Below are 21,448 nucleotides of genomic sequence, written 5' to 3'. Positions count from 1 at the left end.
TTTTGTATCCTTTGGGTAAATACCTAATAGTGCAATTGCTGGGGCGTGGGGTAGTTCTATTTTTAATTGTTGAGGAACCTCCATACTGTTCTCCAGAATGGCTGCACCAGTTTGAGGATTTTCTACATACACAATAAATAAAGACAGTTTTACTTTTTTCCCAGTCGAAATGCCCCTATTTATTTTTCTTGCCTAGTATAGGCTAAGACCTTAGTGTTGATTAGAAGTGATGAGAGTGGGCGGGGCGCAGTCGGTTAAGCGTCCGACTTCAGCCAGGTCACGATCTCGCGGTCTGTGCGGTCTGTGAGTTCGAGCCCCGCGTCAGGCTCTGGGCTGATGGCTGGGAGCCTGGAGCCTGTTTCCGATTCTGTGTCTCCCTCTCTCTCTGCCCCTCCCCCGTTCATGCTCTGTCTCTCTCTGTCCCAAAAATAAATAAAAAACATTGAAAAAAAATTAAAAAAAAAAAAAGAAGTGAGGAGAGTGGGCATCTTTGCCTTATTCTTGACTTTGGGGGAAAACATTAATCCTTTCATCTCTACCTGTCTTTCCCAACAGCCATCTTGTTCTGCTTTTGTGGACAGTAGAACATTTCCCTTTATCTGGGGACAGCAATGATAGGGTTGGATGGTTCGTTTAGATTTTCCATCCTCCCTGTGTCTCTGATTCGGCCAAGTATTTTGTTTGTGTTGCTTTTGTTTGTTTTTGTTTTGTTTTGCTTAGATGTTTTTGTTTTGATTTTCCCTTTCACGTTATGGCTTTTCTCAAATGGACTTACATCACTTTTCTGACTGTTCTATTTGAGAACGAGATATCGCAGGCTGCTGGTTAGCCCACAAAACTCTTCTTCCTGGGTACTTGGGTGCCCCGCTAAAGAATACATTTCCCAGCCTCTTTGGTGACTAGATGAGGTCATGTACTCAATTTTTCATCAATAAAGTAGAGTGGAATTTGCATGTGCTGCTTCTGACCCGTTTTGCTTAGCAATTTTGTTGTTTTCCCCTCCTGCGAGCTGGAACATAGATGGCCCATGGTTAGGTAAAGACAGTCTTTTCAGGGATGGCCAACCAATGAGATGAAAGGAAACGAGGCCTGTGAATGGCCCAGGGAGCAAAAGAAATTAACTTCTATTTTCTTTAGTCCACTCACTGTATTTGGGGATCTCTTTGGTCCTGTAACTTAGACTTTGCTCTAACTAATATCCCAACTAATTCAAGCACTGAAGGGCTGGTTAGAAGCTTCATGTGCATGAAGGCTCATTCAGTGGCGGGTTTCACTCTAAGGTAGTGACTCTCCAGGTGGCAAGCACTGTTGTACCTTCTGGGAATAGAACAATGAAGACAGCTATCATAGAGCCTGCATTCTGACAGCCAGAGGAAACAACTGGGCTTGGTTAGGGCCAACTCACACCCACCTGAAGAGTGCTGTTGAGGGTATCTCTGGTCATTCGATGGTGCCAAGTGGGGACAGAGAAGAGGAGGGAAATGCAGGAAAAAGAACTTGAAAGAACCCAATCCTACCAGACTCCAGAAATAGGCCTAGTTTTGTTAAAGTGAAGCGTCCCTACAGTACTTAGGTAGGACCCTAGTTGAAAATGCAAAACCTGAGTCTAATCATGAAAAAAACAACAGACAAACCCCAAATGAGAAATACGCTTTTTGTTTGTTTTAACCTAATAAAATACAAGGAAGGCTGAGGACACTTTTCAGATGAAAAGAGATGCGAGAGACATGAGAAATAAATACCGTACCTAATATTAGACTGCATCCTGTATGGGGGTGGGTGTGTGTGGAGATTGCTACAAAGTTCATTATCGGGTCAATGGATAAAATTGGAACGCAGAGGATAAACTTACTTAAATCATGTAAGAGGAGGCCCCTATTCTTAGAAAATACAGAGAGAAGACGGGAGGAGAGAGGGAGAGAACAAATAAAAACAAATGGAGCAAAATGTTAGCAATAGATGAATTTGAGTAAAGGACTTATGTGTTCTTCGTATTATTCTTGCCACTTTTCCATATAAGTTTGTTTGTTTAATTGTGTCCAAGAGGCCCCGACTCTAAAGCGGGCCCCTTGACTAAATCAGTGCATGACCCTGAATGTATCCCTTCCGGTCTCTAGTCCACGTTTTCTAGTCCAGATGGTTCTAAGGGTCTTTCTGGTTCTGGCAATTGACGTCCCACGACTCAGGGCATTTCCTGGAAGGACTTTGGAAAGATGGCCCCATTTGCTTCCCTCCAGGTCCCTCAGCCCGCCAGTTATCTCACCACAACTCTCTCCAAGATGCTCACCCGTCCTCCTTCACGAGCTGTAAACTTGCCCCAGCCTATCCCTGCCACCGACCGCGCGCCCAGCCACTCTTTCCGGGGCCCTAGGGCCCATCTCCTGGCAGGTTCTAGCATCGGTTCTAGACAGGCACGTGCATGTAGCCCCAAGAAACTACAGCCCCCAAAAGGCTTTGCGACAACCCCTCCGTGTTTACCACCAGAGAGGAAAGGCTTTTCAGCGCGGGCCAGACACCGAATGGCATTTTGGGAATCGTAGTTCATTTGGGAAGAGCCGGGGAACCGGGGGTCAGGCCGAAAGCCACCCTTCCCAGAATGCACAGCGCTCTCCCCCACCAATCGGAGGCCCGGATCTTGGAAGGGGGGCGGGGAAGAGAAAGAGCTGAGCAGCGCATGCGTGGTACGTGTGGCTGGGGAATTCATGTGGAGGTCAGAGTGGAAGCAGGTGAGAATGGAGGGGAGCGGCTCCGGCCACGATCCGGGCGTCTCTGCAGCTCCCCGCTGCGTTCTCGTTCACAATTTGGGCGGGTGGGGTGCGTGCATGGGTCCGCCTCGTGTTGGAGGGGAGAGGGTGTGACCCCGGGACCAGCGGGGGTTGCGTCGAGTGAGAAAGGTGTGTATGGGGGCGGGGTGAGGAACAATCCAGAAGCTGTATTAGAAATGGAAAGGTCGGGACTGGGTGTCTTGGCCTCGGGAAAGGAAAATAGAAATGCGCGGGGAGTGATCAAGGAAGATTCGGGAGTTGAGGTCTTGCCGGGCGGGAGGGAGGATTTGAATCTGAAGTGGACGACGACGCTGGGGCGGGGCATTAAAAAGTTAAGTGCGGGGTGGGGGAGGGCCCTGCCTGGGTGGCTCAGTGCGTTGGTTGTCCGACTTGAGCTCAGGTCTTGATCTCGGGGTTCGTGGGTTCAAGCCCCACATGGGCTCTGTGCTATCAGCGCAGAGCCTGGAGCCTGCTCTTGATTCTGTGCCTTCCTCTCTTTCTGCTTCCCCCTCAAATAAATAAACATTAAAAAGAAATTAAGAAAAAAATTAAGTGCGGGAGTAGATTCCAGTTAGGTCAGTTGGGCTCCCGCCCACCCTGCCTCAGCCCCGCCCACCCCGCCTCAGCCCCGCCCTCCCACTTCTTCCCGGGTTCTCCCTTGCAATGCAGCTATGGAGAGCGTTTTTGCTCCTTTGGTTCTTCTGGTATCTTGGTCCCAGAATGTCGCCCACCTCCCGCTTCCCTATTAACAGTGAAGTGTTAAGCTGTGCCTGCCAGAATTAGACCTCCAGGTGCTAATCCTGGTTCCACCACTAAAGAGCTGTGTGATCTTAGTCTCCTCTTGTAACCTTGCTGTGTGCCTCAGTTTCCTCATCTGTAATAACCTACCTCATAGGGGTCGGTGTGAGGATTAAATAATTGCCATTCGAAGACTGCCTCCTGATATAAAAGCTAGCTGTTACTGTTACTTTTGCTGTTGGAATCACCATGTAGCACATTCTGGGAGTTACTTTTCCAAACCAGAATTGCACAGAACCAACCACAAAGCAAGCCTTTGTCTTGGGGCTTGCTTGCCCAGGAAATGGGAGGGTGGTTTAGTGTGGTGCTGAGTTCTCCGTGGGTGTCAGGCCCACGTCTCATTCCCATTATTGAATCAAGTGCCCCAGTCCCCAAATGGAAAAAAAAAATTTTTTTAATTTTATTTTTAATTTTTTAAAATTTACATCCAAATTAGTTAGCATATAGTGCCACAATGATTTCAGGAGTAGATCCCTTAGTGCCCCTTACCCATTTAGCCCATCCCGCCTCCCACACCCCCTCCCGTAACCCTCAGTTTGTTCTCCATATTTTTGAGTCTCTTCTGTTTTGTCCCCCTCCCTGTTTTTATATTATTTTTGCTTCCCTTCCCTTATGTTCCTCTGTTTTGTCTCTTAAAGTCCTCATATGAGTGAAGTCCTATGATTTTTGTCTTTCTCTGACGAATTTCACTTAGCATAATACTCTCCAGTTCCATCCACATAGTTGCAAATGGCAAGATTTCATTCTTTTTGATTGCCGAGTAATACTCCATTGTGTATATATATACCACATCTTCTTTATCCATTCATCCATCGATGGACATTTGGGTTCTTTCCATACTTTGGCTATTGTCGATAATGCTGCTATAAACATGGGGGTGCATGTGTCCCTTCGAAACAGCACACCTGTATCCCTTGGATAAATACCTAGTAGTGCTATTGCTGGGTCGTAGGGTAGTTCTATTTTTAGTTTTTTTGAGGAACCTCCATACTGTTTTCCACAGTGGCTGCACCAGCTTGCATTCCCAAGAAATGGAAAAAATTAAAAATTTTTTTTTTAATGTTTTTATTTCTGAGACAGAGAGAGACAGAGCATGAGCAGGGGAGGGGCAGAGAGAGAGGGAGACACAGAATCCAAAGCAGGCTCCAGGCTCTGAGCTGTCAGCACAGAGCCCGACGCGGGGCTCAAACTCACGGACTGTGAGATCATGACCCGAGCTGAATGGTCGGACGCCTAACTGCCTGAGCCACCCAGGCGCCCCAGAGATGGAAAAAATTTTAAAGCAGAAGAATTGATAGTACACTTCTCCAAGCTGTAGAGTTATTTATTAGGTGGCCTTCAGTGCGTGATTTTGAGCTCTCAAGAGTGGAGAAATAAAGAGCCAGCCTGAGAAGTGAATATGGTGCCTCAGAGAGGGCTTTCTTTTATGGATTTCGGATTTCGGATTTCAGGATCAAGCTGTTTTGTTTTGTCCCCGCCCCCCGCTGTAGGTGTGAGTGGGGTCCAGCAGGAGGCGACATGGCTGCCAAAGTGTTTGAGTCCATCGGCAAGTTCGGCCTGGCCTTAGCCGTGGCAGGAGGAGTGGTGAACTCTGCCTTGTATAATGGTGAGGCTCCGAGGGGTGGTGGTGGGGCACTGCCTTTTGCCGGATTTCCATTGGCCTGCGTGGCCCGTGTCACACTTGTGGTGGCGGCGTGTGTGAGACCCAGGGGGGCTCACCCGCCATCCCACACCATACGGTTGCCTTGTCCCTAGATCCTCTGCCCTCGTGGCCGCAGGTCCTCTGCGAGCCTTTGTTCACAAAGAGCCTCCCAGACCACGTGGCGGTCGGACATTTCCAGCTACTCTTGTTGGTTTGAAGTGACGCTGCGGCCGAGTGTCGGGGTCTCACGGGAGACCCCGTGGAGAGAGCTCATTTGATCCCTCGGCCGCGTGTGAAGTAACCCAGCGAGGGCTTTAGACCTTGTCTGGAACCGGATCTTTGGCTCTGCTGCAGTTGGGTCGTTCCAGACAAAATATCTTTTGAGGCGCATCGCCCAGCCTTTAACAGTGCGACGGGGGCTCCCGCTGGCTTTTTGCCTGCTTTCCTGTGCGACCTTAGGGGAACCATCCCCTCCCGCCCCAGGCCTCAGCTTCTTCATTGGTCAAGCAATAGGACGAAACTGGTTTATGTCTAAGACTCCCTCCAACTCCCGTAGTCTCTAGCTTTCGTGATTGGAAAGCGGCGATAGATGGACCTCCCTCGTTCGTGAGTATCTAGCAAGAGGAGGATAAGTCTAGAGCGAAGATCTTTGGAGCAACTCTGAAGTCTCCTGAGGCAGAGACACAGAGCCGCCGCCGAGAAAAGCTTAACTTGGTTTAAACGGCGCCGCTTTCTGCTCTGATGTCCGCAGCACAACTGGAGGGTAATCACCGTCACTGATTTCTCTCTGAACCCAGAAATCCTTAAAGCCTGAGAGAAACCGTGCCCTTGGAAAGAGTGGGACCGAACGTTAGGGGTTCCGTGGCTAGGTTAGGGTGCAGCTTCTGGGAGCACTGGCTTAAATTGAAACCAGGATGGGATGGTAAAGAGCTTGGTGAGTTTGGGAACAAAGTTTGGGGAGGTGATTTCCCGGAAACGTGTTGGTGGGTGGGATGGTTAATCGGAGCAGCGGCCGCCAGTTTCCAGAAAGCGCCAAGGAGCTTTCAGAGGCAGCCTTTTTGGTTAAGAGGCGAAGGGATTTTTTTTTTCTGACTTGTTCTCCTTCACTCCTAGTGGACGCTGGGCACAGAGCTGTCATCTTTGACCGGTTCCGTGGAGTGCAGGACATTGTGGTGGGAGAAGGGACTCACTTCCTCATCCCTTGGGTACAGAAACCTATCATCTTTGATTGCCGCTCTCGACCGCGTAACGTGCCAGTCATCACTGGTAGCAAAGGTGAGTCTTGCCCGTGGGTCCCATGAGGCAGCGTGTGGAAGGGTTACCGTAGGATCCAGAAGAGGCCGGACCTCCCCGAAGAACTCCCTTGTAAATTCCTCCTGGAGAGATTTTAACACGGATTCAGAGAAATATGTACAGCACGCAGACAGCTGTACAAATTTAGGGAGATCCACAAAGATAGACTTCGAGAGTCACGGAGCGCTCCAGTCTTAAAGAATATGCCGGATGTGCCTCTGCTCCGTCAGTCACCCCTTCTGGTCAGTTCTCGTTCCCCAGGGTGACGATGTCAGCCGGTCTCCAGCCATCCCCTGTGCCTTCACAGCCGGCTTCCCCTTGGCCTTGTTCTCCAGGGCCTCTGTCTCCAGCGGTGCTGGCCTCACATGGGCTGGGGCCGGGTCCCTGAGAGCGGTCTCCTGGTGTCTGGGATGCCGCTGGGTTCCCAGCGAGCCCCAAACGAATTGCCCTGACCGCTCTCCTGCCATCCTACCCACAGAGGTGCCCAGGCAGTAAACAGAATAGCAGGGATCTTTCTGCACGGCGAAAGGTGAGGGTCGTGTGGCTGCTGGGTTTATTATCTGGGGAACACTCGAGGCCTTGGGTGCCATTCCCTGGCCGATGTGTGCTTACGGTGACCGTGCCAGGTGTCAGGCTGGGTCGCAGGGTGGGGGTGGTTCGGAGATTTCAGAGGTGACTAAAGCGGGGGCCCCTGGGGAGCTCAGTGTCGCTAGGGACGTAGACGTGTGGACAGACAGTTACGGTAAGCGTGGCTTGTCCTGGAGGCAAGGGCGTGGGGTGGAGGCGAGCGGAGAAGAAAACAGCTCGCCCCCACAGGGGGCTGCGCAGGCTCCCGGGAGGACCTTAGCTTGAGCTGGGACTTTAGCGAGAGACCTGTGCCGGGCAGAGGAGGGATCGGGTCAGTTGGCATTTCGCAACCTGGCCTGTAGCTCCCGGCTACGGGGTCTGGCTCGCGTCCTACAAAAGGGAGATCAAAGTGGGGCGGGGTTAATCGAGAAACATAAAATTTTAACTTAAAAGCGTAGCTCTCAACTTCCCACCTCTTCGGGATTGCGCTCGCTGTTGTGCGGCACCTGTTTGTAAGGACGCGTTACTTACGCGTCTTCAGAACTGTTGACAGGAACTTCCAGAGATCAGGAGTGTGTGCATCTCCCGCTTCCCTGGGTGGCTGGTTCAGAACTTTCCCGTGCGTCCGTGTCATTGATGACCGCAAGCAAGCTGACCGTGCTTTAGCCTCGGGCAGGCCTGAGCTGTCAGGGGACGTTGTAATTAATGTTGTGCCCCCTGTCCCCCCCCCCCCCCCCCCCCCCCGCCTGGATCAGGTCACGAGAAGCGTGTTCCGGATGAGTCCGATAACCCCTTCCATCTGTTCGCATTTGACCCAGCGCTGTCCAGTCTGATTTCTCCTTCGCTCTCCCCTAGCGTTCCTGGAAGGCAGATGAAATCACCCCCCGTTCTTACAGACCAGGAGATAAGCTGAGATTGGCTAAGGCTGAGGTCACACAGTTAGTAAACAGGACGGGACTGCAGCCCAGGCCTTCGGACTGACTGCCGGTCCAGCCAGAGTGGACTGTCTCCGCTGGGCCCACGATAACCTCTCCAGGGCAGACTCCTGAGTGGGGCCTTGGAAAGGCTTCATGCTAAAACTCTTGGCATTGGCCTGTTTCATTAAAACACGCACTGTTCCACTGTCCCGCGGTACCTGTCATGCACGTACTCGGAATTGCTTATATCAGAGGACGTTCATTCAGGACAGACTGAGAAGCTGTCCTCCCCAGGAGCCTTTAAGAATTCCTGACTCCAGGGCTCTGCTGGGTTCGCTAACCAGGAAGCCCTGCGTGGTGGCCCCTGCCCTCTAAGGTCTTAAAATCAGCAACTTTACGCAGCAATTGTGGCACTCTTGGGGTAGGAGGGGTCACATAGAAGTGGTTTTGATCGCTAACTCCGGCCTTTGTCCCCTACCCTAAGATTTACAGAATGTCAACATCACCCTGCGCATCCTTTTCCGGCCAGTCGCCAGCCAGCTTCCCCGCATCTTCACCAGCATCGGGGAGGACTACGATGAAAGGGTGCTACCGTCCATCACGACGGAGATCCTCAAGTCCGTGGTGGTGAGTGACGGGGCCTCAGCCTAGAGTGCGGTCCCCCAGAGATAGACAGGTGCCAGGAAGAGCGCGGTGGCGGGAGGCTTGGGATGTGGCTCGTCCTTTTCCCTCCTGCCCTCTCTGCTTCCTCATTGCCATCCTCACCGGGCCCCCTCTGCCCTCCCTTGGAACCAGGCTCGCTTCGATGCTGGGGAACTGATCACCCAGAGAGAGTTGGTCTCCAGGCAGGTGAGCGATGACCTCACAGAGCGAGCAGCAACCTTTGGGCTCATCCTGGATGACGTGTCCTTGGTAAGATGCTTGTGGGGGGGGACCTGCGAGGGAGGGGCTGCGGTTCTTGTTCAGGTGCTTGGCCCCATTTCCGGGTGGACGTTAGTAGGTCCTGCCTTCCACGTGCCCAGACAGGCGACTTGAAAATGTGGAAACTTCTCGACTGTGAGACGGTCTCCGTGGGTTTGTTTTCAGATGAGAGTTGTTTTCCTTTCCCTCTGCCACACACATACTTCTTTTCCTTTTTTTTTTTCTTTTATTTTTCTTTTCTTTTCTTTTCTTTTCTTTTCTTGCCTTTCCTTCCTTTTCCTTTTCCTTTTCCTTTTCCTTTTCCTTTTCCTTTTCCTTTTCCTTTTCCTTTTCCTATTTATTTTTGAGAGAGAGCATGATGCCGGGGAGGCACAGAGAGACAGGGAGATAGAAAATCCCAAGTGGACTCCACACCATCAGCACAGCCCGATGAGGGGCTTGAACCCACGAACCGTGAGATCATGACCTTAGCCGAAGTTGGGACGTTCACCCGGCTCAGCCACCCAGGCGCCCCCACACATATTTTTCTTTTGACTTCTAGCCCCACCCGATGGTAGGGTCCCTAACCACTAGACTTTTCACCTCCTCCAAACTGTGAGTGTTCCCCAGAGCTCCCTGAGAAGTAGTGTCTTGTTAACCCCGTTGGATGCTGGAAGAAGCTGCCTAGCGAGACTAGAGAAGGCTCACAGTTTTCCTCCCTAGTGCACACTTCCCAGCCTGACCCCTTGGGATGTCCTCACATTTAGGGTCTGAAGCTCAGTGAGGTGGGCTCTGGGAACCCCCGGTGAAAGGGGATAGAGCGTGAATCAATGGTTCTGTTCCCCAAAGCCCGGTATGGGGCACAGGGGACATCTCTGAGGTGTAAGTTATCCTCTCGGGACCGTAGAGTGCGTGTATTTCTATGACACCGAATGCCATGACTCAGAAAGCAATACAGGCAGGATAGCATTTCAGATCAAGGAGGGTGATGGGGAAGGGGTCGTGTTTCTAGATGCTCTGGGAAAAATCACTGGGAGTGATTTGTGCGGGTGGCGAGGTAGAGGGTTTCCTGTTCGTTCTCCTGTGCGTCGCTAGGGAAAGGCACCGTTTCCCTCTCGGCGTCTGTGCAGCTGTTTAAACAGCCCTGCTCTCCAGACACCCAGCGCTGACCTCGGGGCGCCCCGCTCCCCCTTGTTTCAGTCGCGGGCTCCCTCTGCTGGCGGGATGCCAGGCTGCAGCCATTCCCCTCTAACCCCAGCAACTCCCACCTACTGTTAACCTAAACGCCTCGCCTGTGAGGCAGTGCTAAGTCAAAACCTAAGGAGAAGCTTGGCGTTCTGCTAGACTTTTAACCACATACTCCATTCGGGGGAAATGCGGGCTGACCACAAGAAACCATATCTAAGAGGTGTGAGGAGAAAATTAGATTTCGGGGGGGATTTGCTGCCCTCACCTGGCCCTTTTAGAAAGGAACTTTATTCCTTAGTTACACATTCCATTTTAAATTTCTCAGGACCGCGTTTTCTTCCCCGGGCTTTGAACACGAGTCCAGAAATGGAACAGGCAGAGTAGAACAGCTGCATTTGGAAGAGTGAGGAGCGTTACAAGTTGTGGAAGGCAGCGGGACTAGGATTTACTCTCGAGGAGGAGTGTGGAGCTGCTTATGTTTCTCCCTTTTTTCTCATTTTTTTTTTTTTTTTTAATCTCTATTTATTTTTGAGAGAGAGAGAGACAGAATGCGAGCCGGGGAGGAACAGAGAGAGGGAGACACAGAATCCGAAGCAGGCTCCAGGCTCTGAGCCACCAGCACAGAGCCCGATGCGGGCCTCGAGCTCACGAACCACAGGTTCGTGATCTGAGCCAAAGTCGGACACTCAACCGACTCAGCCACCCAGGCGCCCCTGCTTTTCCTTTTTTTTTTTAATTAAAAAAAATTTTTTTTTTTACATTTATTTTTTGAGAGACATAGAGAGACAGAGCACACGTTGGGGAGGGGCAGAGAGAGAAGGAGACACAGAATCCGAAGCAGGCTCCAGGCTCCGAGCCGTCGGCACAGAGCCCGACGCGGGGCTCGAACTCACAAACCGTGAGATCATGACGGGAGCCGAAGTTGGACGTTCAACCGACCGAGCCCCCCGGGCGCCCCTCCTTTTTTTAAAAGCAGAGGTTGGGAGGGTGGGGGGAGGGGATGAAGCAAATAGAATTTGGTAGCAAAACCAGCGCCATTCTTCCCTTTATTTCTTCCTTTTTAATAAAACGTGGGTTAAATAATAAGTAAGTCGCTCTAGTCTCGGCATTAAGAGTTGAGCTCTGGGGGCGCCTGGGTGGCGCAGTCGGTTAAGCGTCCGACTTCAGCCAGGTCACGATCTCGCGGTCCGTGAGTTCGAGCCCCGCGTCAGGCTCTGGGCTGATGGCTCGGAGCCTGGAGCCTGTTTCCGATTCTGTGTCTCTCTCTCTCTCTGCCCCTCCCCCCTTCATGCTCTGTCTCTCTCTGTCCCAAAAATAAATAAAAAAAAAAAAAAAAAAGAGTTGAGCTCTGTTCCCACTGTCTTCTGCCGTCATTGCAGACTGTCGCCTCAGCCAAGTCTCGGTTGTACGTGTTCTTAGGGAAGGTCTGTGGGTAGTCCATTGTAAGCCCTCACCCTAAGCAATAGCTTTACCTGCCTTCCCTCCTAAACCCTTTACCAGAAGCGCTCACACATGAGGAATACTGTGATTCGCGTTCCACCATTTTTCACCCTCTTCCTGTTTGGTGGTGGGGCTTCCGTGCGAAAGACGGGGATGGTTAATCCATAAGCGGAGAGCGTCACGCCCTTGAATGCCTGAGAACCGGCTGCCTCCTTCACTCTCAGGGGCTCAGTTTTCCATCTGGCCTCTCTGGGGGCTTCCAACAGGCCATCAAAGGATGGGCCCTAGTCGGAGGACGGGGGTCCTAGAACCCGCAGCCTCCTCCCCTTGGGAGGTGGTCACTTGAGTAGGTGCCTTCTGGCACCCACGGGTGGTTGTCTGCTTCAGATCTCGCCGAGGGCGACAGAAGGACGTGCGGGAGCCGTCGAGGCAGCCGAGGCTTCCGGGGTGTGCCCTCGGTTTGGACCCGGATGTGGAGGTGGAAGGACGTTCTGGCCTCACAGAGGCCTCCAGCTGCTAGAGCCATTCCTGGCCCCTTCCTTCCAGCGGCCACGGGGGCCCCGCGGCAGCGCTGCCTGAACAATCCCGCCGCCTCATCTCGCGCTCCCTCTGTCCCCTTAGACGCATCTGACCTTCGGGAAGGAGTTCACAGAAGCAGTAGAGGCCAAACAGGTGGCCCAGCAGGAAGCGGAGAGGGCCAGATTTGTGGTGGAGAAGGTGAGTGTTCAACCAGATGGCAGGGGCCTCTCTCCCCTTTCTCCTGTGCTCAGCCTCCCCATTTGCTGGGTGGCCTGGAAACTCATCATCTGTCATCTCTTTTTCTGGGATCCTCGGAAGGGGATTGAAGGAACCGCACTCCTACGATTGGTTCCAGGGTCTTTGGGGGCTAGTCAGGGATATGTGAACTTAGGTTCCGAAGTCACCGAAGGGTAATTTTTCTTCCACTTCCCCTAAGACCAAAAACACTCCTCCTACCAATAAAAATGTTTTCTCCTGGAATATTTTCAGCTTCACTGAGAAGTCGTTTTTAACCGTGGTTACACAAGTGAAAGCTGACAGCGAAAAGGATCAAATGTTGGGCCAGATGCACTATCGTCACTGACGTTTTTTTCCAGCCCTAAGTCCATCCAGATGTGGCAGAGTGTGGTGGGACAGGAGATAGTTGCCTAGCAGCCTGCTCTTCTGGTCTTTGCAGACGTGTATTTATTTCTTGCTGTTGCTTCCCCCCACCGCTGCTGGTTTTTCTCGGGTTAGTCCTAATCCAAGAACCCTTCGTCCTTTGAATCAAGGTAGAGAGATGTATTGGTGGCCAGCGTTTAATTTTAGAGAGTGTAAACTCCACGTGGACGGGAACTTTGTTGCCCGCCCCCCACCCACTAATCTCCAGAGCCTAGAACACGCCTAAGACCATGCCTGGAAATACTAGGTGCTCATTTAACATTTGCTGACACGGTACCCGCCTCCCGTGACCTCGGACCGGTTGTGCCCCGCTGATCGATGTCACCCTGCTAATAACGGGTGGGGAGAGCCTCGGAGATCTCTTTCAGTTGGTTGCCTGGGCTCCCGGTCAGGATCCAGCTTAGCTCAGGGGCGACTCTAGGGCCCGTCACGCATACGTGCTACTCCTCCCCAGCTGCCCTGTTTTCATCAAACAGATCTCATTTGTTTGATGAAAGTCCCTTCGACTTGGGGCTGGAGGGAAAGGTGAGCCTGAGGGTGGGTTCTGCCTTTTTTTTCTCCCTCCCGTCTTCCGCGGCTTGGATCCTCCTGGCCCAGAGTAAGGTGGCCGGACTGGATGGCTGTTGACGTTAACGAGAATTTTGAAATAAGACAGATACTTGCGCAGCCAACAGAAAGAGAGCCCTGCAACCATGAGAGGTGGCGCTGCATTGCAGGAAAGCGGAGGACTGGGTGCACGTGCCTGTTGACCCCACCTGGAGGGGGAGGAGGAGGAGGAGGAGGGAGATTCCCAGAGTTCCTTCAGGAGCCGGTGAGGGTGCCTCGCCGAGTCCTTCTGAGGCCGCTGCCCGCCGTTCAGCACCCTCAAGTGTGATCCTGGTCCCCCCCCCCCCCCCACTCTCTTAGGCTGAGCAGCAGAAAAAGGCGGCCATCATCTCTGCCGAGGGCGACTCCAAGGCAGCCGAGCTGATCGCCAACTCGCTCGCCACCGCGGGCGACGGCCTCATCGAGCTGCGCAAGCTGGAGGCCGCGGAGGACATCGCCTACCAGCTCTCGCGCTCCCGGAACATCACCTACCTGCCGGCCGGGCAGTCCGTGCTCCTGCAGCTGCCCCAGTAAGGCGTGCCCGGCCCGCGCCGCCTCGGGCCGCCTGGGCCACAGCCCTGAGGATTCTGAACACCGCCGTCCTTCTGCCCCTGCCCCAGAAATCACTGTGAAATTTCATGATTGGCTTAAAGTGAAGGAAATAAAGTGGAATCACTTCAGATCTCTAATTACTCTAGCAGACGAAGCTTTCTCATTCTTCCCATTTCCACCCACTTTCTGAGCCACCTCCTTCCCCCAGATTGCCAAGTGCCTACACAGCCCGGGGCAGAAGAAAGGGCTGTCGTGCACAGCACGGGTCTCCGTGTTTTCCGGCGGTTCCGACACAGGCCCGGCTGAAGAGGTGCCAGGGAGGGTCAGAGAGGAAGTAATCTGTCTCTTGCCATAAGGCTGATGCTCTCGAACTGTGGGGCCAGCGGAAGCAGGTGTGAACAGCTTGAAGAATCTGCCCCTGTGACGGTGGGTGGGCCTGATTCGCTGCCCCCCCCCCCCTTCCACCCCCCCCCCCAGGGTCCTGCAACTGCGACGGGCTTGGACAGCGAGCGAGCGGGCCTGGACTGAGATGTGAGTCCGGCCGAAGACTTCCTGTCCACCCCCCACCTCGGTGTCTCAGGACACCCGACGGATTGCAGCTTGAAGGATTGCATCCTGCCGGGGGCCAAACGTGCCTGCCAAAGACGTGCATCCTGTGCTCCTGGCTCCGTCGTTCAGAGACTGCCCTTCTCGAGGGTTCTGTGCCTGCGCTTTGAAGGAGGCGACCTTGGGAAGAAAGCGAATGTGTGTAAACTGCCGTCAATAAAGGACACCCAGGCCTTCCAGCCCAGGTCTTAAAAGGGTTTGTGGTTCTGTTTGTGGGAGCCGTGGGATCAGAACAGAGCATTCTAGAGTTGGCGTGTGCACGTGTGTGCGTCGCCAGCTGGGACGGACTCTCCAGCGAGGCAGAAAATGCTTCAGTTTCAGAAAGCACCACTTTGGGCTGTGTCCCAGATCCGTCCCCCGCCTGAAATGAAATGAATCTCAAGTCGTGCCAGGGGAGGGGGGTCATGAGATGGGCTCTTCGGAGGCCACGTGGGTGCAGATTAGTTCACTTTTCCCCCGTGGCTTTTGGTACCACCCCCCCCCCCCCCATTTCTGACTGGGAGCCATAGGCCTGCCCACCAGCCTGTTGGCAGCGGACAGACGTCACGTGCTACGCGCGGACAGTTGCCTTCCTTGCGCGCGAGTTCGGTTTTTTATGTTTTTGTGTTCCGATGGCCCCAGGTTGCTCTGAGGTCGGTTTGTATTGCTTACTCCGTTTTGCTTTGATGCAGAAAGGACTTGGCCTTTGAGGGGGCCAACCGGATGTATTTTGGATGGTGGGGAGGGAAAGCCGACCGACCATTGAGAAACGAGCCAGTGACCCATCCGAAATCCTTCTAGGAACTAGACGCAGAAACAGCAGTGGTGGGGAGCACTCCCGTTCGCTGTACTTTACCCTCTGCGCTCAGTTTAATCCCTGGGCTCACCACCTGGTCAAGGAGAGCTGCCCAAGAGACCTCGGCAGGCCAGTCTCTGACCTGAATTCCGCATTTCCTCTCCCCCTTCCCACCGCACCCCCCCCCCCCCCCCCCCCCGCCGCCCCTGCACCTGCTCCCCCTCCTCCCAGGGCCTCCCAGCGGGGGTCTGGTCCTTTCCCCCAGAGCACTCAGACAAGTGTGATGGGCCGGGCTACACCTCCCACCTCCCACCAGAGCCTGGTGAGAGCCGCGAAGCTCCCATCTAGCCCAGCTCCCTAGCCCCTGCCCCGGCACCCTCTATCTCAGGGTGTCTCTTCCTATTTCTTTGCTGTAAGAACAGTGAGGCCCGAGAACCATGTGCCTGGACTCAGCGCGACAGAGACGTGAGCAGAGAACATAACTTCTCGATAGCTTCCTGAAGGGCTTCTACTCTGCCGCCTTCCTCCTTTCCTGCTGTTTATTGCTTTGGACACCCTTATGGGGGGCGGGGGGTGGGGGGGGCGGCAGGGGCGGGGGGCGGGAGACTCCCTCCTCCCCAGGCCCTTTTTAAAAAGAGCAGTTGTGTTTCTTGCACCGGGCGGGAGATTGGGTTTCATCCTCCAGGCGTCTGCAGGGGAGCCCTCCACGGGTTTTGGGTCCCCTCTGCCTCGCAGGCCAGCCCTTCTAGCCACAGACAGGCCAGCTTCCTACCGGGTTTGCCTTTGGCCTGCTTGCCTCGGATGATGCCAGTGACAGCCCGGGGGCCTCGTTCCGCCCTGACTGCCGCCAACTAATTCTTTCCACAAATGTTCAAGGGCTGTTAACCGGCTCCTTAGCCCCAGAGCCCCCCCGACGGCCTCTGGGCTTCTCCAGATTTCTCCAGAAGCTGCCACAATGGGCCTTTATCAGTTCTGGGATTCTCTGGGCCTTGAATAAAAAGCCAAGTCCTGTCCTGGCCAGGGAAGAGCCAGAGTAGGGAGTGCCTTCCTCCCTCTCTCCTTGGGTCAGGCTGAATTGCTTCCTTGTTCGGGCCTGGAGAGGTCGCTTGCTAAGAAGGCAGTGGACCCTGGATAGGCAGCGGAGAGAAAACTGTTAAATTACGTTCACGTTAAAAAATACCAGGAAGTACGAGGCTCTCCATGGTCTGGCCACCGCTGGCTACTTTTCTAGTCCAACATTACAGTTTACTGCTTGCCTCCCCAGACCAACCTAGCAGCTCCCGTGGGGGTGGGGAGCGTTGTTTGACGACGCCATCGTGGGCACTGGGGGAGGGGGAGGGGAGAGGGCAGTGAGGCTACAAGACCTACTTTGTATGGGACAGACTCCTACTACGAAGAATCGCCCCCAAAGTCATGCCAGTAACACCCACCCCCCCCGCGTTGAAAACGCACACCGGACTGACGTCTCTTTTCTGCGCCCCCCACCTGTTCACCGCACCCCCTTTGCTCAGCAGCCCTTCAACCTGGAGAGCCCTCTCCCTACATTTCACAGGCCCCGGGAGCCCCATCCTCAAAGGCTTTCTCTCCCACAAAACGGCAAATCCCCTCTTCTAGTCATTACTTCTCCCTTGCCTGAATTTCCTCATCCACACTCTCATGAGGCATTTAGCGATCTCCTCATTGAGCTGGAGTGTGTGTGTGTGTGTGTGTGTGTGTACTCTTCTACTCTATAAAGGGCAGGATCTTCATAGGACTCAACATTCCTCCTTCCTCTTCTTTCCCCCAACCACTGCCTGGTCTTTTCCCCAAGTCAAGCACGCCTGGCTCTTGGGGGGAGCGCCCGGGTGTCCGTCGAAGGAACCGATGAAGGAGCAGCCAGCACAGGACCGAGGTTAGGACTGTGGACCGAAGTCGGGTCCTTGCGTTCTACTCCCACGCCGTCGTGCTGTTACCCCAAGCTCCCCTGAATCAGGCCCTCAGGGTCTAGCAGACCGACCCCTCCACTGCTGGGCTGCCCCGGCTGACCCCCCCCCCCCCCCCCAGTGCCGTCACTCTCTTGCTTCAAACAGCCTCCGTGTGGGATTCTCCCCTCGCCGCCGCCTGCCCGCAGCTCAGTCTCTCCCGCTTCTGTCTGGAAGTTCTCTCTCTCTCTCCCTCCCTCCTTCAATCCTCGTCCCTCTCAATATCTTGAGCCCAACTTAAAATGCCTCCGCTCCGGGAATGCGCCCCTGGCTGATGCGCCCCAGCTTTCCTAGCGGCTAAGATCTCCCTTTATAAAAAGGATGCTGACTCTAGACCGCCTGCAACACGGGGATTGAGAATTCGACAACAAAAGAGCCGTGAGGCCTGCCCGAGCCCGTAGAGGCCCGGATGCTTTGGCAAGGCCCGGTGCACAGAGCTGGAAGAGAGAATACGTGGCAATGTGCTGGCCTGGGGAAACCACTTTAATACAGCCGAAAGAGAACGCCTTTGCAAGGAACGCTGGGTGGGTAGAGAGGAGGGTATCTTTCCAGCGGCCTCCAATCAAGCTACTTTGGAAGAGAGAGAGAAATACCGAAAGGACAAGGCCACTTTGGGGGAGCTTAAAGCTGTTGTCATCCCTGCCGGCTAAGAGGAGCCATCCAGATCAGCCAGAAAGGCCAGGATCACGCAGAGGCTTGGACCGTCTGAGTTCGGCTGAACCGGCTGCAAACACTTGGGTGAGGGGTGGGCAAACCACGGCCGGCAGGCTGAGTGCAGTCCGACTCATGGGGGTTTTTTACCAGCTCACAGTGGTGTTTACACTTCTACGTGGTTGGGAAAAATCAAAAGAAAAATACAATTTGGTGATACATGGCAAGGATGTAAAATTCAGACTTCGTTGTCCAGGGGCGAAGTTTCGTCGGAACACAGCGAGTGTTGGAACACATTCGCGTTGCACTTCCAACGGCGGGGCTGAGTAGTTCCGACAGACCCCACGTGGCCTGCAAAACCCACAGTATTTACTCTTTGCCCCTTTACGGGACAAGTTTGCTGAGCCCCGACTCGGGGGATTGGATAGCCTCGGAGAAGAAAAAAAAAAGAAGCGTGGGATTTGGAAGTCTCAGGGACCAAGGGGACTGAGGGCTTTAAGTCCGACACAGTGTAATTGCTACCAGAGTTCTCGATCGTGTCCCGGAGAGCAAAGTTCTGCTGGGGCCCTGGCACACACGTTTATGACGCCTGCCGTTCTCCCTGGCTTGCACATGTTTCTGAACAGGACAGAAGACAGGAATGGCCGTAGCACACAGGTGGGAATTAGGAAGAAAGGAGGACCCGATGGTTCCTTAGAGATCTGAGGCTCTCCAGGCCTGGGATAAAAGTACTTCCTTTCCCTCCAGGAGGGGTTTGCTGCTGGACAGTCCTTCCAAAGCTAGGAGAGGCCACAGTCAAGAAAGGGAGCCCAGTGCACAATAACTCCCAGAAATGGGGCCTCTGGGAGCTTCAGCCACTGGGTAGAGAAAGTCTCTTGGTTAAGGCCACATCTATCCTGGATAACCAGAGATCCCAAAAGAACCGCAGATGCTACTCATTGTGGATTGTGCCAAACCTGATCTCTACCAGGCGTCTGACAGCAGATGAGCTCACCGTCTCTAGCTAGCAACTGCTTCCTGTCCTTGCTTGACTTTACCAACCTCTCAGTGTGAGCATTTCCCTCTCCCATGTCCCTAGCCCTCCCCTCTTCAAGATCCTGTCCCACACTCACTTCCTTCAGGGTCCCTTCCCTGTCTAACTCCGTCCCCACTGAAATCACAACAGTGTAGAACTGAGCAGGAGGCTTTCACATCCTCAGGGACAGCCCCTTCATTTAGGTGAGGAACGTGAGGGGACTTGCCCAGCGTCCCACTGGATGCTGGTGGCAAAGCCAGGGGTGGGACCCAGGTCTGCAGGCTCCCTGTCTGGTGCGGTTTCCATCCCATCTCTAGCTTCCAGATGTTCTCGATCTGAGGCTCCTTGTCCTGTCAATCCTTCTTGGCACTCACAAGTCGGTGAGTGCGTGTGAAATCTTCATCACTTTCACAAGCTTACTTTTATCCCCAGCTAGACTATCACAGGTGGGAGGCAGAGACAATGTCTTCTCTTTCGTGAGGCTCTCCATGCCAGGGAACTGCAGCGATCCTGACTGACACAATGGAACTCTGGGCTGGGCCCGACTTCCTAGATCTCTTGCTCCAGGAAGCAACTCCCATTTACTGGAAAGAACGTGGGTTCTAGAATTAGAACGATTTGGGACTGGATTTTGACTCTGCCATTTACTAGCTTGGGAGACCTTGGGTAGCTTACCTAAATACATCAAGCATCCTTCCCCCCTCCCCCCCCCCCCCCCACTTATTAAAAACCTGAGGAAATGGGGACACCTGGCTGGCTCAGTCGGTAGAGCATGCGACTCTTGATCTCAGGGTCGTGAGTTGGAGCCCCGTGTTAGGTGTAGACATTACTTAAATATATAAATAAGTAAAATATGAAAAAAAAAAAACCCTGAGGAAATGAATATCCACACTGCAGTGTTGTTGAGGAGTAAATGAAATGGCGGACGTGAAAATGCTTTGCACAGGGCTCTGAGCACAGATGCTCAAACTATTCTTGTTGCCTTTCCTATTTGTGTCCTAGGGGGCTGCCTGGCTCTCCCAATGTCAGGGACCAGGAAGCTTCTTTGGAATCCAGAGACAGCAATGGGCATCTCTGTGCCCTGATTCCATGCTGGCTATGGAGAAGGGGACACAGGGATCATCATGGGTCCGACCCCGATTTGATTCAAACAAGAAGATGCAGGAGGAATTGGGTTCTGGGCTTCTCCTCCCCAGGAGCCTAGATGTCTTGGAACAGGCGGCTTGGCTGAGGACTCAGGAAGCCGTGTTGGGCCCTTGTTTGAGGTTGACGGTGCAGCTTGGCCGGGCAAATGCCAAAGCATGTTTTGCACAAGGGCTCTGTGTTTTAGTCTGCTATGCCACTGTTTGCACAAGAAGGTTCTTTTTTTTTTTTTTTCTCTAATGTTTATTTCTTTATTTTCGAGAAAGAGAGAGTGCCTGCACGAATGGGGGAGGGGCAGAGAGCCAGGGAGAGAGTAGACTGCACGCAGGCTCCGTGCTGTCAGTGTAGAGCCCGGCTCGGGGCTTGAACCCATGAACGGTGAGATCATGACCTGAGCCGAAATCAAGAGTTGGGACGCTCAACCGACGGAGCCACCCAGGCGCCCCTGCACGAGTAGCTTCTTATCTTCAAGGTTCCACTCTCCCATCCTTACAATGACAGCGGAAGTGAATTCACCAGCTGAGCTTGGGGGAGTGTCCGGCAGGTCCAGTGGGGCTCCGAGTCCCTCCTTCCCCTGCTACGGCCACAGCAGCGCATTTGTCACCTTGGTCCTTGCTGTCGTTTGAAGGAAGGGTTCCGTGGCTGCAAAACTTTGACACCCACGGTCCTGGAAGCCGTGGTCAAAGGTTCCTTTCAGCTCCCCGGTTTCAGGCCAGCCTGGGAAGGCCGTGGCCTCTCTTGTCCACCAGATGGCAGCAACCGGCCTGCAGCCGCAGACCCCACGCTTTGTGGGCAAGTACAAGACATTCAGGAAAAGACCTCGGGGAAGGGACTAGGAGGCCGACAGCGGCAGGTCCGAGGATAAGTACACAGGTCGAGGTGACCCTTTGCAGACGGCTTCCTGATACGGAACCCCCGGGGGCATCTGTGGCTGTAAACATACCACGTGTCCCGGCCCAACCCCCAGCCAAACGGCTGCTACCCCTCTTGGCCACGTGGGAGACAGCCACCCAGCTCAGCTTTACCTCTTTCTTAAACCCGGGAGGCTCCCGGGGAACTGGGTCCTCAGGCCTTGGCAGCCTGAGGTCAATTTGGGCAGCTCGCTCCGTTGTTGCTGAATTAATGAAACACAAGGGAGACCTCAGACAGGATCTCTTTCCCAGGTTCCGGGGGTTTCCTTTCAATTTCTCAAAACACTCATGAGGCGGAGCAAACAGACCTGCAAAGAGCAAGTTCCGAATTGACACACGAGCTGCTCCATTCGTTCACCCCCCCCCCCACCCCCCACCCCCCCCCCACCCCCCCGGTGATTACTGAGTACCTACTGTGCGCAGTCCTGGAATCAGAAGATGAGTCAGATACGGGTCCTTTATACAGAGGCTGCTGCCACTCGGTCCAGATGACAGACGATCAGGTCACGTGTGTCAAAGTGCCTTATATTGTTTGTCTTCTCCCTTCAGAGTTCTCTTCC

The 21,448-nt window shown here is 53.7% G+C and overlaps 1 protein-coding gene across 1 annotated transcript; it reads left to right on the top strand.

Moving 5' to 3' along the window:
- Positions 1–2,614: 2,614 nt before the first annotated feature.
- Positions 2,615–13,963, top strand: PHB1 (prohibitin 1). Its single transcript, XM_019415834.2, has 7 exons — positions 2,615–2,726; positions 5,054–5,169; positions 6,319–6,480; positions 8,467–8,609; positions 8,778–8,894; positions 12,132–12,227; positions 13,596–13,963. Exons 2-7 carry the CDS (start codon positions 5,082–5,084, stop codon positions 13,806–13,808), a joined length of 819 nt encoding a protein of 272 aa, XP_019271379.1. The 5' UTR covers positions 2,615–2,726; positions 5,054–5,081; the 3' UTR covers positions 13,809–13,963.
- Positions 13,964–21,448: the final 7,485 nt, after the last annotated feature.

Source organism: Panthera pardus, unplaced genomic scaffold (assembly GCF_024362965.1).
Source record: "Panthera pardus isolate Hobbes unplaced genomic scaffold, ASM2436296v1 HiC_scaffold_3, whole genome shotgun sequence".
In the NCBI taxonomy this organism is placed as follows: domain Eukaryota; kingdom Metazoa; phylum Chordata; class Mammalia; order Carnivora; family Felidae; genus Panthera; species Panthera pardus.
The sequence above is the reverse complement of the archived record's forward strand: the minus strand, read 5'-3'. Positions and strand labels throughout refer to the sequence as shown.

Bases quoted from the DNA above. Each gene is read 5' to 3' on its own strand.
- PHB1 (XM_019415834.2), top strand. From the start codon at position 5,082: ATGGCTGCCAAAGTGTTTGAGTCCATCGGCAAGTTCGGCCTGGCCTTA. The intron at 6,481-8,466 runs GTGAGTCTTGCC...CCCTACCCTAAG, and splicing joins AGTCATCACTGGTAGCAAAG to ATTTACAGAATGTCAACATC. The intron at 8,610-8,777 runs GTGAGTGACGGG...CCTTGGAACCAG, and splicing joins AGATCCTCAAGTCCGTGGTG to GCTCGCTTCGATGCTGGGGA.